The 15,501-nt window shown below is 36.8% G+C and overlaps 1 protein-coding gene across 3 annotated transcripts; it reads right to left on the reverse strand.

Annotated features, from left to right (window-relative positions):
• Window positions 1-1,439: 1,439 nt before the first annotated feature.
• On the reverse strand, window positions 1,440-14,319 carry LOC142341817 (telomerase protein component 1-like). 3 transcript variants are annotated; one of them, XM_075393071.1, is made up of 9 exons: window positions 13,330-13,456; window positions 9,784-10,050; window positions 9,259-9,420; window positions 8,348-8,526; window positions 7,150-7,473; window positions 6,726-6,861; window positions 4,053-4,270; window positions 2,377-3,777; window positions 1,440-1,844 (listed from the first exon to the last, which is right to left on the reverse strand). In XM_075393071.1, the coding sequence occupies exons 3-9, from the start codon at window positions 9,315-9,317 to the stop codon at window positions 1,588-1,590; spliced, it is 2,574 nt and encodes an 857-aa protein (XP_075249186.1). In that variant the 5' UTR covers window positions 9,318-9,420; window positions 9,784-10,050; window positions 13,330-13,456; the 3' UTR covers window positions 1,440-1,587. The 3 variants fall into 3 exon arrangements, with proteins under 3 accessions (XP_075249186.1, XP_075249195.1, XP_075249177.1); XM_075393080.1 differs by having other exon boundaries at window positions 9,784-10,031; window positions 13,330-13,431; XM_075393062.1 differs by lacking the exon at window positions 9,784-10,050 and having other exon boundaries at window positions 13,330-14,319.
• Window positions 14,320-15,501: the final 1,182 nt, after the last annotated feature.

The following is a 15,501-nucleotide window of genomic DNA, read 5'->3' on the forward strand; positions in this document are numbered from 1 at the left end:
TGATTTGAAGTGATTGTGACGTCATATGGGCATAACAAAACTCTTGACGGCAAAATAAAAAACGAGAAACCAAGAGAAGGTCAATACGAGGCCCAATAATAATAAGGCCAATCAGCTATCACTTTGGGGCTATTAAAAATAACCGAAAACGTCGAGCGAATTGATCTAAGAAAAACCGGCGAGCAGTACCCAGTTGGGACTTAAGAGATGGTGGCGGGGGGATGAAGTGATGAGGTGTAGAGTTGGGAGAACTGGATGAGAGGAGGAGATGGGGTCCAAATCGCCAGGTGGAGGAGGATAACGGGAAATGTGGGGGAATAACTGAGGGAAGGGGGTTAACTGAGGAGGGCGGGTCAGACTTTCAAGAGTAAAACCACCCTTCACACCGTGAACTTTTCTCCTCAAAACAGTTTTGGTCAATCGCATTCTAAAAAACTGTTGAGGTGTAAGGATCTAAGAGAACTGAATTCCCTCCGGGCGTTAAGTAGTCATCCCGTTTTTAGGACGAATAGTCGCATGGATCAGACGAAAAATCGGTTAAGCGAAAAAACCTCATAAAAAAGACAAATCGCTAAACTTCGGCGTTCGAGAGCAATTATTTAGCCCTTCAAATAACAGCCTCTCTATCACATTGCGGCCACTAATAAAAATGACAAAATAGTCCAAAAAATTGCAGGCACCAATGAAAATCAGAAGTTTTTATTAAGTAGGCGTTGTGAAGTCATAAAACTTATGTATGGCATCTGCAACTTCCTAAATATTATGATTATTTATTGTGAGATAACGACTACCGGCTTTCACGTTAAAGGGTCAACGAAGCGTAAGCAAAACAGAAAAAAAAAATCAAAAATTCACAAAATACTTTTGAAAGTAATAAGTTGTGCTAAAGCCATTATGATCAATAACTGTAGTTTGAGTTTGAAACTGCTCCTTAATCCGTACCATTTATTCACGGAAAACTTAGATCCGTTAATGACCTCTTTTCGTCAACAAAAACGAAATTTAAAAACCGTGTTGCTGAGTAATATAAACTGCGAGGAATTCCGACATTCTACTCATGTATTCCTTCGATCAATATTTCTTAGGGGTCAAAAATGACCAACCAAAAAGCCATGCTGATATAAAGCTGGCTATATGAGGTCGGAACAAATACGTTAGTTAGTCGCTATGGGATCATATTTCACGTTTTCAGGTTAACCTGCAACTGAGCACTAGAAAGACAAGAAACAACCTCCAGAGATAGTTGAAAAAAGTTGGAAGACCAAAAGTCGAATAATCCCTACAAACTGTAAGATAAAACTCAATCTCTCCGAATTCGACTCAATGGCCAAAAAACCCTACACAGAATCAAACAACAAAAAAACTAGCACTTAGACAGGTCACTTTCTACTTCGTAGGTACAATGAGCTTTATGAAATTCTCAGGCCACAAAACATTAATAAATACAAAACTATCAACTCTATCGATCTCATAAAAACAATTTTATGTTGCAAACAAAATGGGATCAACAAATATTGTGAGGTGAAGATACAATTTACTATTGATTATACTGATGATAATGATCAATATTTCTGATCAATAAAGCATTTACTCGGCTTTTGCTACCAAGTTCAAATCATCCAAAAGTTCACTTGCTCGTCTGGTCTCGGGATGTTTCTCTCCATACAGAGACATGGAGTTGTGGAAAAATCCTTCCAAGTACTTCCTTGCAGGCATTAGTTCTTTCACGATCTGATGAAATCTGCCTTTATTTCTGCAGAATCGACCGTATGTTAAATGCAAACCACCACCGCCCAACATTTTCTCTGCTTTCGTGTAATATTCTCGCTTTTTTTCAACATCCTCTAAAACGGTAATAAAGTATTAAACACCTGATCTAAACTGACGAAACAAATTGCCGTAATTTTTTTTTCAAGCGTCACATACAGAGTACTTCCGAGGGTCAAAAAAAGCAAACATTTTTTTTCATCACGGTGACATTTGTCTCAACCTAACAGCATAAGAGTTAATGGTTACACATTTCAAAATGCCAAAACACCCAAGGTATACCCTCTAACAAAAAGTAAAGAGTTCAATCTCCTTTAATATCAATCATTAGAACGATATGTTAGTTGAACCAAGAACTGTGAAATTAGAACATTTAATATCTGCTTTGCAAATTCATTTAATTCTCGTATTATCTGGATGCAGAAATTCGCTTTTTGTGTATTCCATTTATAAGCTCAAAATTCGATAGTGCCGAACTGTGAATACAGTGTTCGACAATCGAAACACGGTTAATACTGACAAGGTACTGCATCTTATAGAAAACCACTATAAAATTGAAGAACTTTGAAGATCGAAAATGTCGGCCGGAGCTTAATTTTCGACACTTACTCTCGACAATGCCTCGCGAAATCTGACAATTGGCAAATCCAATTAAATCTCCATTTCGCAGGTAGCACCCCTCCCCACTGTCAAGCCAGGTACCCGCATCATGCTGGTATTTCTCACTCAACGTCGTGTTATTCTCTCGATTGGCTCGTCTCGCCTTTCTGTAAAGCAACATGGCCATTCGATTGCATATATCACCGCAATAAGTCAAGATCTCTGAGTTCGAGCTATAATCTTTCAGCAATTCATAAGAGCTAGTGAGTTCCCTTTCAATTTCCATCATTTCCTCATTAGTTTCGTTCGCGTTCTTCTTGTCTAGAAACAAGTTCCTTTCCAACGATTTTGCTTTCTGATACTGCAACTTAGCTCTGAAGAAATGCGATTCTGTTTCTTCGTTTATCATCTGAACGTGTTCAGTGACCGTTTCGAGAATGTTGAGCGATTCCTGGAACTTTCCATTTTGGAAACAAATATCAGCCAGAACTAGAATCTGACTAACCCGTTCGCCTAAATGTAATTCACTGTCTTCAACAAGTTCGTTCGACAAGTTAGTATATCTGATCGCCATTTCATTATAATCGCTATCAACTGAACCCCATAACTGTGCCAAGTCTTTGGAGAACATAAGATTGAAATATCCGGCAATAATTTCACTATCGCACAGAAAATCGGCTAATTTTTCCTTCTGGCCAGATTCGGCTAAATGGTACGGATATTCTTCCAATTTTCGATCCAGGCGCAGACATTTTTCGAAATATGCCGCTAACTTTTCATGGAACCATGCATACGTTTTGGACTCAGTCGAAAAGTAAACTTTCTCGACAGCTTCCTTAAACGAGGAATGGTAGATGTTCATTCTGTTCTCAGCTGTATCCCCATTGTATTTTACAAAAGGTCGAATTGATCTTTGAATTTCTTTCCATTTCTTCAACGCAAGTTTTTCGGAAAAACGGTTCTCACGCAAATGATCTGGCAATATATTCGGTGGCTCAGCTAACATTTGCAGCAATTCGTCTTCCAATAGACCAGTTTTACTGGTAGCCATCAAGCAAAGGCTGGCTACCAAAAGCCACGACCTTGTATCCAGTTCTGACTCCAGGCGATGCAAAATTTGGCACTGAAGTTCAACCAAGTTATCGGGTAGGCTCGCAATTTTCTCAGTGAGCAAAGCGAAATGTCCGAATATTCTAAGCTCCTCGCACGCTAATGATAGCCAATAATAACTTGATGATGATTCTTTCGACAGCAAGAGGTCGAGTTGTTCGTTGTCCAATGTTTTGTTGTATCTTCCGAGGGATGTCTGAACAAGTTTGCGTCGCCCTGCTTCGTCCATTTTCATCAATCTGTTCACAGTCAGTTCACGTGAGTAGTTCTTTTGAAGGTGGTCCGCGACATCTTCGCGCCCTGGTTAAATGGGAAAGAATTTAAGAAAAGGTCGATTGTCTCCGAAAATTCGAAAAAAGACCACTTGTCTTGTATTTTCTACTTCAAAAGGCAATGCTTGAAGGAAAACGGTAAGGTTAAATAATTCATTAATTAGTATTTCAGCATTAATTAGCTTTGGTTAGTATTATAAAAGCAGGAAACATATATTACCAAAAATGTAAGTAAGAAATTTCGGTTCTTAATTTGGTTAGTCACCTTAATGACCAGCGTTACTTTTGCAACTTCATTCCTACCTGTAATAATGACGTTGACATTGGCTTTCAGGGGACAAGGAAGCCATGTGAGCGACATCTCGTCCAGTTGGTTGTACGCGTCGATTACAATTAACACATTGTCTTTAGTCGAGTTCAGTTGATTCTTAATTGATCCAACCACAATGGACAGAGGTTTGCTTTCATCCAAACAGAGGAACACTGCAATGCGTTTCACCAACTGCACGTAGCTCACAGATCTGAAAAAAAGACAAATTGAGCATAAAGATGAGAAATTGGAGGAAGTACATAAAAAACCGCTTTCCGCCGTCTTACACAGGTCAAGAAACCTCAACTGCTGCGTTATGTTTATCTTACAATTATCCTTTGCTTCATAAAACTAATTTACATTAACTCAGGAAGGTTTAATCAATTTTCTCAAAGAGGCGAGGGTTTTATTTGTTTTACTTGTAGTTGCCAGTTTAAGCTCTGGCAACGCCCTTCCACCCTTAATTTCTACCTCGAATGTCTCAGCATCAGCATTTTTGTTGAACCGTAGACTTAGCGCCTACTAAGGCTCTAAGAGCTGCTAAGCGACTTAATGCATTCGACTTCTCCAGTTGATCTCATTCCTTTGACAAAAGTGAAAACATACCCGGCAGATTGCCGGAAAATAGCCGCCGTTGATTCCAATAAGCATGATTGGGATTGAAAGAATAGAAGAAACTGAAAAAAAAAGATTTTTGTACAAAAACATTTTTTAAGTCCGATTTATTTTGATGGCATTTCGTAGTTGAACATAACGTACTTCTGTTTCTTAGAGAGAGGCTACAGAGGCTACTATCAATACCAATAAGCATTAGAGATGGCAACTAAGACTTATAGGAACGACGTTCAAATAGCGGGCATCTAAAATTGGGCTTTATGGGTTTATCCCGTTTCTATTTCTGACTTCAATTTTTTATACCGACTCTGTTCATTTTGAATTGCTTTGCTTAGCAACTGATGTTCAAATTCACTTTTAGCAGAATGAGAGGAGAGAGAAAATAGCCTAGAGAAGTCAAAAAGATTTCACGCAAAATGTTGAAAAAGCGGCAAAATGAGGTAAAGCGAAACATTTTTTTATTCGACGAAGTAAAAAAAAAACATAGCCGGAAGAAATCCGGAAACGACTCGAAGTAGAAATCTGACTATTCTCACTAATAAAATGCATCACCAGCATATTACTAATCGAGAGAGTGTAACCAATTCACAAAGAAAAGTCTGGAGAACTGGAACCTTGACAAAGGACAAAATCAAAAAAATATATTCTCTTAAAATCCAAACAAAATTCTCTACAAAAAGATAACTTGCAGCTTCCTATCCATAACTCGAAGAAATCAATTAGTTATATATTTGGCTAGATCAATCGCCACCTAGTACTTGCAGAAACGTTAAACAACAAACTAAAAAAAAGACAAAGAAAAACTCTTTAACGAATTCGAGTTTTGTATAATTTGTTTAAATGAAAACTGCCCTGCTAAGCCTTCAAGTGTAAATTCATTGCATCGAAACCTACAAAAATGCTCTTTATTGAGAAAAAGTTACCAACAAAAAACATTAAATTGGAAGAAATATGCAAAAAAGTTAGAAAAAAGACAAAAAGTGGCCAAAATTTACTCGATTTTCTTTAACAAAAACAACTCGAAACTAATATCAATCAAAATGAGAGACATCCAAAAAAGCTACAACAACTGACTTTTACTAGAAAACTTCCCAAATGCTATCAAAGGTTGAGGAAGAATAGAAACGACATTTAAAACCAAATTAAAAAAACGAGAAAAAGTAAGGTGTTTTTTAAATTTTACAAGAAAAAATAGAGCGAAATAAAGTTACTTTGAGCAGATAGAGCAATGAAATGCTCGCGAAATAATGGGCAAGTCATAATAAGCTAAAAAAATCTCTACGATTGAAAAAAAAACGAAAAGCAGAAAAAATTAAAAAAAGTGTTAAAAAAATTCTCAATTTTTCTGTCCTTTTTCTTCAAAAAAAAATGTTTTATACCAACAAAAATGTAAATAATTTGTATCCCTCATATCCCTTGAGTAATGAGCTTCTATGCAAATTGCACTTAAAGCAGTAAACCAAAACAAACGGCCAAAATACATTAAATTTCGTCGAAAAATCAGCAAAACTGATCAAAAACCTCCAAAATTGCATAAAACTCAAATTAACAACTTGAAACCTTCAATTCCTATCAGAACGAGCCCAAATCCAGTACAATATCATAATCAAACCTCATAAACAAGAAAATTTGCATAGAAACTGCTTTTACATGCCGCACGTGAACAAAAAAATTTCGCTCGCTCATAGAAAATTTTTTCACACAACAATTTCTCGCTCTCTCAAAAACAGCGGTATGAACAAAAAAACCACTCTCTTTTCGCTCCGCTCTTCACTTTTGTTCAGCAACCAAATCGCTCCGAATTTTTTCACGCGTTTCATTTCCCGCTTCAAAATTCACTCCAATAAAATTGATTTAAAAAAAGGACTTCTCCAATACTCCTCTCCGAGTCGTAAAAATAGGAGCGCTATAACCGGCTGAGAAGATGAGGGCGGCTATTAATCATTAAAATCACCAAAATGTTTACAAAGTTAACTTAAACGAACTCATTAATCGACAATACGTCAAACTTCCTGTAACTTTAAGATCAAGTATATTTCAGGAGTACGAACCCCGGCACTGCTCCCACAAAATGGAAGAACGTCTTGTAGTCTGGATAGTCGGTGGATACTCTATTGAGGAAGACAGCCAGACACGAGGATTTCCCACTGCCAGACACAGCCGTCAAAATATACGGACTCTTGTCACCTAAAACATCCCAAGCTCACACCCGACTTCTTTTGTGGACCAGTGCGATGCGCGTTTTCATTCAATCGAAAAAAAGGTTGATGTTTTTCAAAAAAATAATTTCTCCAACAAGAAGGGTAATTGAAGGTTCTTTCAAACTGCCTTTGCAAACAGGCAAAATAAAAGCTAGGAGATCAGTACCTTGAAAAGGGCATCAGTACCTTGTTTTTGTGAGCATTGACCTCAGAACGGGGTTGGGAATTGAATGAAATATCCCTTAACATAAGAAGGAAAGGGAAAGATCTAAACCTTCTTTTTTCAGGTAACTTTTGAAGTCCACAATCTGATTGTTCCACACAGGCAGATCACCAATCAGACTAGCCTCGTCATCTTTGAATATTTCATGAGAGTCGGTCAAATCTTGCCATTTGTTACTCGCGGATTCGGACAACATCGGATACTGGGCTTCGATTCTCTGTTTGAAGAAGGAGGTCACTTTTTCAATCATAAGACTTTCGAATCCAGAGAGAAATGGAACTCCCGAAGCATCAGTTCTGCCAGAGTATTTTGCATAGAAGAGCATTTTCTGGTCGTCAGGAAAATACTCGTCAATTTTCTCGCGAAAACATGCAGCTGTAAAAAATCCATTTTCATAATTATCAAACTGAAATCAGTTTTATAAGAATTTATCAGCCTATAATTTCTCAAAATTTTTTCAACGAACTCTAAAGCATAACTAACTAATTTAAGATTTTAAAGTGAAAAATTGAAATCACTTTTGGGTCCTTTTCATTTCATCTTTTGAAGTAAAATAAGGCTAATTGGAGTCCAGCTGCTTAAATTGTGAATAAGTGACATTTAGATCACGTAACACTCATCAAGTGAAGAGAGCTTAAAGTCACTTAAAAAGTCAGAACGTAGCTGGCAGATTAGCAGAAAATAGCCGCAATAGCTTCGTAGATCTGTAGTCTCAAAAAACAGTAAAAAAGACAGACCAAAAAAATTCGTCTTTTTCATTGAAGGCTGCTATGTTATATTTTGATTAAAAATCTGTATAAGTTTTTGCTGCCTCTATTACTTGCTCGCAAATAACCTTCATTTTGAGTGACACACCCATTTGACCTTATCTCTTTGAATTAAAGTAAACAAAAGTCAATTTCAAAGTGAGGAAGTCATTTTTGAGAGTGAGGCAAGTCAACCAAAAATTTAATCACGCGAGTGAACAAAAAAAAACTAGCTCCACTAAGAGTGAAAAATGACGTCACGCACGCAATTCAGTTGAAATTGCATCAACGAATGAACAAAAAGCAGATTTGAAGTGGTTGTGACGCCATATGGTCGTAACAAAAATCGTGACGACGAAATAAAAAAACCAAGAGAAGGCCAATAATAGCCCCAGCTATCGCTGTGCGGCTATTAATAAAACATTATGCGTACGAAAGAGGCACACGACTATAATAATTGCTTTTAACATCGTTCGAGATTAACTAATAACTCGTGTGCGTACCTTTGTAGGATCCGACTGCAATCTCGTCTGTGAATTTCATTTTGACACCATCTGGCAGAGTCTGTAGGAATGAGGGATTGCGCAGTAGGAACAGTGCATTCGGGTTCTTGCTTCGGAAGGCACCCTGAACACATTCCATCTCAGTTATGCTCATGTCGTCAATCCAGTCATAATCTGACCTAAACATTATAACCAATTTAGAATTTGAGTTTTTACATAACAAAAGCACTGTGCCGTTCAGGGGGGGGGGGGGACAAACATGCTATTTGCGAATCATCCGAAAAACGAGCCCAAAATAGTGCAAACTAGGGCAAGAAGTACCTCAATTAAAAAACAGAAACAAGCCGCCATAAAACTCTTAAGTCAACGCGATATAAAACAACCGATTATTATGGTTTCTCCAATGAGCTTCTTGATGTGTATTTACTTTCATGTGACATGTAAAAAATGATATTATACCTACTCTGTTGATTTTATGATCTATTTCAATTGTATGAGCACTACAGATAAACTAACTCCAAACCGCTAGAGATTATAAGCTTCTCAAGTCTTTTCTCAAGAACGCGGCAAACAATAAATCTTAAAAATTTTCTTCGACGGGAGGATGCGCTCCTACTTTGAACTTGAAGCTGATAAAAAGAAAATGAGCGCGACTTAAAAAGATGCAGAACAATTTCTTGTTCACACGTACACAACTAAGTTCACAAGCTTATGATAAGTGCTGCGATTGTTTTCTATCTTGCGGTGCGATAAAATAGTTTAACGAAACATTATTTGAGATCATTAACGTATTGCAAAACCGACAACTTCAATGCCAAAAGAATCATAAGTGTGAGAAGGCTCATCGATTGCAGGTTAAAACTGGTTAAAATCACCCACATACGTATCATTAATGATCTGATAAGATTAACCTTATTGCATCGCTGACTGCATCATGATCCGGGATCCAACCGACTCTCTCCGACAGCATGCTGAGAAAGAATGGGAAAGTGTTCTCCTTGTAACACCTCTCAATTTCACCCAAACATGTCTGAACAGCCAGCTCGGCGTCAGCCCCGGACGGTACTCCCCACCTAAATGTTTCAAAGTCCAATATTAACTAACACAAAATAGCGCCTGAGGAGCCCATAGAAAGACTTAATACATGCTCTGCCTTTACAATCTACTCTCAAATTGTTCAATCATTTAAATAATTTTACAGGTAAAATAAAACACCCCTCCCCAATATTCAGCAAAAATTGGCTGGTCCGGGAACCTCAAATCTACGTCTACATCAAACAATTTCTATTTCCCAAAATTAGCAACAAAACGAAAAAAAAACCATGCCCAAAAATAAAGAAGTATTAGACAAGGAATGGAAATAAAATAAGAATATCACCATAGTTGTCTTCTTTCTGTGCGGAGAACGTCAAAGCTAATTTTTTCAGCGCACTTACAGCTGAAGGTCAAGTTCCACCAGTGCATGCAAGGATAAGGGGACAGAAAGTGGCGTTCTCGTAGCTCTGATGATCGGTTACTTCCATCATTGATCCTCAGTTGTCATTGATTTAAGAGCAAGGATTTCCAATCGCAACGGCTGGAGATGAAGTAATCTCAGCGTTAATTTTGTGTGTTCATTGTCTTAGATGCGTGTTTCGTCCCATTGGAAAATAGAAGGCATAAAACACCGTGAAGTTTTCATTGCCTGCACACAGTGATGAGATCTGGATCATTCTTACTTAATTCATCCTCAATTAATGTATCTGATTTGGGAAAAGATTGCTTTTTAAATTTCTGATAAAAATGATCTCTTGCTTAATCTCAATATCCGGTGGTTATAGAGAAAAGAAGCTTGAAAGCAAGATTTTTAGACCGAACTTACTTAATGGTAGCGAGAAAGTTCCCGGTATTTGAGTTCCAAGTAGAATTCTTTTCTTAAAATCGGTATTAGTTCATCATTGATTGCTTTCTCACATTGCATAAGAAAAGGGTTGACATTGGGGAATGTTAACCTATACTGAAGTGATGCAGTGAACGACTTATATACGTTCTCTGGCGAAACGTTGGCATGATGGGCAAGTTTTTTAAACCACGATTTCTGATTTTTCAAAGTGTGGTAAAAAATATCAGCGTGAGCAATATCAGAACCAACCACACTATCCAAAACCCTCATCAATCCACTATTTTCACTTGATTTTTATAAAATTTGCTCTTAATTTTCAAATCAGACTGTTTTTGTTATGGTAGGCCAGTTGGCAAGATCACCAAAGGCTGCACAATGCATCTTCAGGGACTCGATCGTTCAGTTTTTCAGTACTTCCAGAGCTAGGACTGTGTTACCATTAACGTATTATGTTTAACAGGCTCTATGTTTACTTCGAATAGCTCTCATTATTTACCAGTCAGCAGTTAGGTTTCAGGAAAAAACATAGTACCATTGATGCATTGGTAGTGTTCACTGAAAAAATTCGGAAAAATAGAAATATTGACCTTGTAAGCTTTTTCCTCGACCTTCGCAAAGCTTTTGATACGATAGATCACAAAATTTTACTGCTTAAACTTAAAAGCTATGGTGTCGTAGACAAATGCTACAGTTGGTTTGTGTCATATTTAGCCAATCGATATCAAACAGTGTAAGAAAATGGCAAATGTTCGAACTGGTGTAAAGTTGAATGCGGTGTTCCACAAGGGTCCATTTTAGGTCCTCTTTTGTTCATAATTTACATCAATGACTTACCGAACTGCTGCAAGCATACTGAAATTCTTCTCTTTGCTAATGACACAAATATATCATCTTTGGGCCTGAATAAAAGTAAAATTGATTCTGATTTATCAGATATAAGCAGTTGGCTTGTAGCCAACAAGTTGTCTCTAAATCTAGAGAAAACTGTTCAACTTAATTTATGAACTAGTGCTTCTAACAAAAATTTCGCATTAAATAACTGTCCAGTTTCTATTTAACCCATTTGCAAATACCTGGGAGTTCGATTGGACTCGAAACTTTCCTTTGTTTCTCATGTTGAATATGTTAAAAAGGGACTCGGAAAACAGTGTGGAATAATTTCTAAGTTAAGGCAATTTGATCCCAGAAAACAATTAATACAATATTATAAAAGCAACAATAATCCCCTCATACAATATGGAGTTTTAGTATACGGCTGTACATCGTTTTCTATTTTAAAAAAATACATATCCTTCAGTAAAAAATTTTAAAATTTATTCATTTCCGTAAACGTTTTGATCACTCAGAAGACATTCGTGAAGAATAGAATACTAACTGTGTATGAACTACATATTTATTAACTCTTGGAGTTCGTTTTAAGATCATTGAAGAATTTGCACTCGGAAAGCTTTTTAAATAATTCTTTTAGCTTTGAAAAGCCAAGAAATACCAGAAGCCACTCTCTCCGCCTTTTAAATGAACCTTTGTGTAAGACTAAATTTGAAAGATGTTCTCTTAGATATCGTGCTGTTAAACTATACAACATTCTAGCTAGGCAAGGTCTGTTTGATACAAAGACGGGAAATACAGCAAGAGAGATTAACTTATTTTATCATAAATTAAAAGAAGTTTATATACTAAATAATCAAGAATTGGTAAAATATGTTTTCCGGCTATAAGCTGGAATTTTTTCCATACCCCTTGGCTACATGCTAAAGGAGTACCCAAATAGGATTGGCTTTTCTGTGAAAAAAATGACCCCCGTAGCATTAATAGAACGCGAGATATGGACATTTTTCTAAAAAAAAATGTTAATCACCAAAAAAAAACTTTGAAAAATTTTCAAAAAAAATCCAGTAATTGTTTCACCTGATACATCAGGAGGTTGGGGGAGGTGGTAGCTAAAAGGGAAAACAACTACAAGCACCCTTTTCTGTTTAAAATTGAATACATACTCGGCAGATTGCCGGAAAATAGCCGCCGTTGATTCCAATAAGCATGATTGGGATTGAACGAATAGAATATATTGAAAAAGATTTTTGTGCAAAAATTATTTTTAAGTCCGATTTATTTTGATGGCATTTCGTAGTTGAACATACTTCTGTTTCTTAGAGAGAGGCTACAGGGGCTACTATCAACACCAATAAGCATTAGAGGTGGTAACTAAGACTTATAGGAACGACGTTCAAATAGTAAAATTGGGCTTTATGGGTTTATCCCGTTTCTATTTCTGACTTCAATTTTTTATACCGACTCTGTTCATTTTGAATTGCTTTGCTTAGCAACTGATGTTCAAATTCACTTTTAGCAGAATGAGAGAAGAGAGAAACTAGCCTAGAGAAGTCAAAAAGATTTCACGCAAAATGTCGAAAAAGCGGCAAAATGGTAAAGCGAAAAAAAGTTTGACGAAGTAAAAAAAATACGAGCGCAATAATAGCCGGCTGAGAAGATGAGGGCGGCTATTAAAAATAAAACAAAATTTTTTTTATTATTTATTTAATTTTGTTTAAGGCTGTAAAGTGGTCAATTAGAAGGGCAGAATCTTGTGGACTGTGTTGTCCCGTTGTCTGTCCTCTCCGGGTCTCTTGATAAAGTTATTATTGAGTTATTATAATAACTTTATTGGCCTAACACCGGGACATTTATAAGGGCTATCAATTAATTAAACGAATAATAGCTAGTTTTATGTGCTCAGACGCCGTTATTTTTATAACTGGATAAGCTGGTCTAAATATTCAATTTAATCAAACAGGTCACATCACAACAGTGTCTAAGTAGAAACGGTATAAAGGTTCTGCAGCAGAAAATTTCCACAATGCTGTCAAGCTTCTAACATGATTTGAGCTTATACGTAATACGAAAAAAATCCCTTCTCTGGCTGCCATCATCTCAAGCTGCAAAAAGAAATCAAAACAAAAAGAGAAATCTTGTATTGCGTTTGCAAACATTGCCCTAGTTGCCGTCACCAATCTATGGTTAACAAAAATTAATATCAAGGATCAGCATTAACATATTAATGCATTGGAGATAGATGTTTTTGGCCAACGTTAACTCAACTCACCTCAAATCAATTTCGACTAGATGCAGTTTTCTCTCCTTGCACCATGCTCGCAAGTCCGGGAAAACTTTCTTCACCAAAATATCCCTCTCGACTTGAAAGTCGTGAAAAGTTGAAGACACAAACAATCGAATAGTCTTCCAGGGCTTGTTCATGCGTCTCACAGTTGCATTCTGCCGTCCCACGTATTTCATATACTGACAAGACTTCAGGGCTGCAATCCATGCTTTATCTACGCGGTTTTTTGTAAGTTCTTTTGGCCTTTCGCTAGAAGCAGAGCTTTTAGATCGGCTTTTAGAGCTGGCCTGCTTTTGTTTAATAGACTTTTCTTGGCTCTTCTTTAATCGATCAAAGTACGATTGCTCGCGGCGGGACATTTTCTATTATACTCGGCGTTTAACTGAGATACGTTTTTGATGGTGTTACGCACGAAAAAAGAAGAATAAAAAGACTACAGGTTTATAAGCAGCGATGAAGCCTTAAAGCACGTGGTGTATTCAACTGTATAGCAGCTGGTATAACGCACTGCCACAAATGGTATAGCGTCAAAACAACTATTAAAACAAGATCTATTATTTATCTACGACTGCCAAGTAAGTTTTGGAAAGCGAAACCTAATGTAACGATCCTTTATATGCTAAATTAAAAAACTTGAAGGCTAAATATAATTTTTTTTTCTTTATGCTGTAAAATATGAATTGAATACAGTTCTAAATCAGTTGAAGACTTCATTTCAATGGAAAAACAATTTTTTAAAAGATGTTCCATTTCTTTAATAAAGAACTTTATGCAGCCCCACTTATTTTTTCTGTTCAGAAGGGTTCACTTTTCTATTTTGAGGGCATCTTAACCTGAAAAATCTGGCATAAATTCGCCGATTTTTGCATCTCGATTTCACTTTGAGGAGGAATTTCAAGAAACTCGCTGTTTTGGAGAGGTTTTTGAATAAATTTTCGGTCTTTTCCATTATGCCACCCCCATTCAAGTCAACCAAATTTTGATGGTGTTAAGCAGGAAAAAAAGAATTAGACTACAGGTTTATAAGCAGCCAAAATCGGTAGCAGTTTAATAATCGGGTGTCATGGTGGCCGCCGTATTGGCCGACAGGGCGTTTAGCCGACAACCAAAAAATGAGAAATTTAACCGACAATTTAAGTAAAATGAGAAATAAAACTTCTTCTGAAGCTGCGATTGGCCAATTTAAAACACTATTTCGTAAGCGGACACATATAACGCAATTTTTTCATCAACTAGTGTAATTAACGAAGTTCTATCCGTGGTCGGACCGTATTTTACCGCGTCTGGCCATGCCTCAGCGGCCCGTGGGACTTGATATGAATCTATCACAACCGAACTACTGATTTATGGACCAATGAGACCTTTATGACCAATTGAAGTAAAATTTATGACGAATTATGATAAAACTGTCGGCTAAATTTCTCATTTTTTCCTTGTCGGCTAAACGCCCTGTCGGCCAAATTTCCTAGCACCGGGTGTCATATTCTCTTGCGGGCTATAGTGAAATATGCTCCAAATTTTGGCAACAATTTAGGTCAATTCGATCAAAAATTTCAAAAAATAACTTTTCTTCCGATTACTCATAAATTTTCGAGGGCTTCCCTGACAAAATACGATTTTCTAATGAACCCAGTGTCCAGCTTTTAATTGCTAAAATAATTAGTCTTATCATATGAGCTTTGAGTCAAATTTTCAGCCGTTTTTACCTAACTTGAAAAAATCCAATGTTTGAAATCTGTCTAAACATGGACCATTCATGAAAATTTAGATCCGAAGTGTAATGAAACGAAAAGTCGCTTACTTTAAAAAAAGCTGAAAAAAGTTACGTTTTTAGACATAGATTTGGAGAAATCCTCAATTTCAGCCAACAATATTTTTGTCTCCCTTAAGAAAACATAAACCGACTAGCGTCGCCCGAATTGGAGGGAAAGTTTAAAGATGCAAAAATTTCTGACTACTAAGGGGTTCAAAACCACGACCTCAGTGATGAGAGTCGTAGACATTAAAGCAACACGAGCTACGTACGGTCAACTTTCAAAATCGGTTCTTTTTAAGCAAGAGGCAGAAATTCTGAACACTCGCAATTGAAAATAAAACGAAATAAAGAAGCCAAGAGAGCAAGACTTCACCCGAGCATTGCTTGCAGTAAATATACGG

Source organism: Convolutriloba macropyga, chromosome 1 (assembly GCF_964194025.1).
Source record: "Convolutriloba macropyga chromosome 1, txConMacr16.3, whole genome shotgun sequence".
Classification (NCBI taxonomy): domain Eukaryota; kingdom Metazoa; phylum Xenacoelomorpha; order Acoela; family Convolutidae; genus Convolutriloba; species Convolutriloba macropyga.

Bases quoted from the DNA above. Each gene is read 5' to 3' on its own strand.
- LOC142341817 (XM_075393062.1), bottom strand. From the start codon at position 13,703: ATGTCCCGCCGCGAGCAATCGTACTTTGATCGATTAAAGAAGAGCCAA. The intron at 8,527-9,258 runs GTTAATCTTATC...TATAATGTTTAG, and splicing joins GCAGTCAGCGATGCAATAAG to GTCAGATTATGACTGGATTG. The intron at 6,862-7,149 runs GTTTAGATCTTT...GGGATGTTTTAG, and splicing joins AAGTTACCTGAAAAAAGAAG to GTGACAAGAGTCCGTATATT.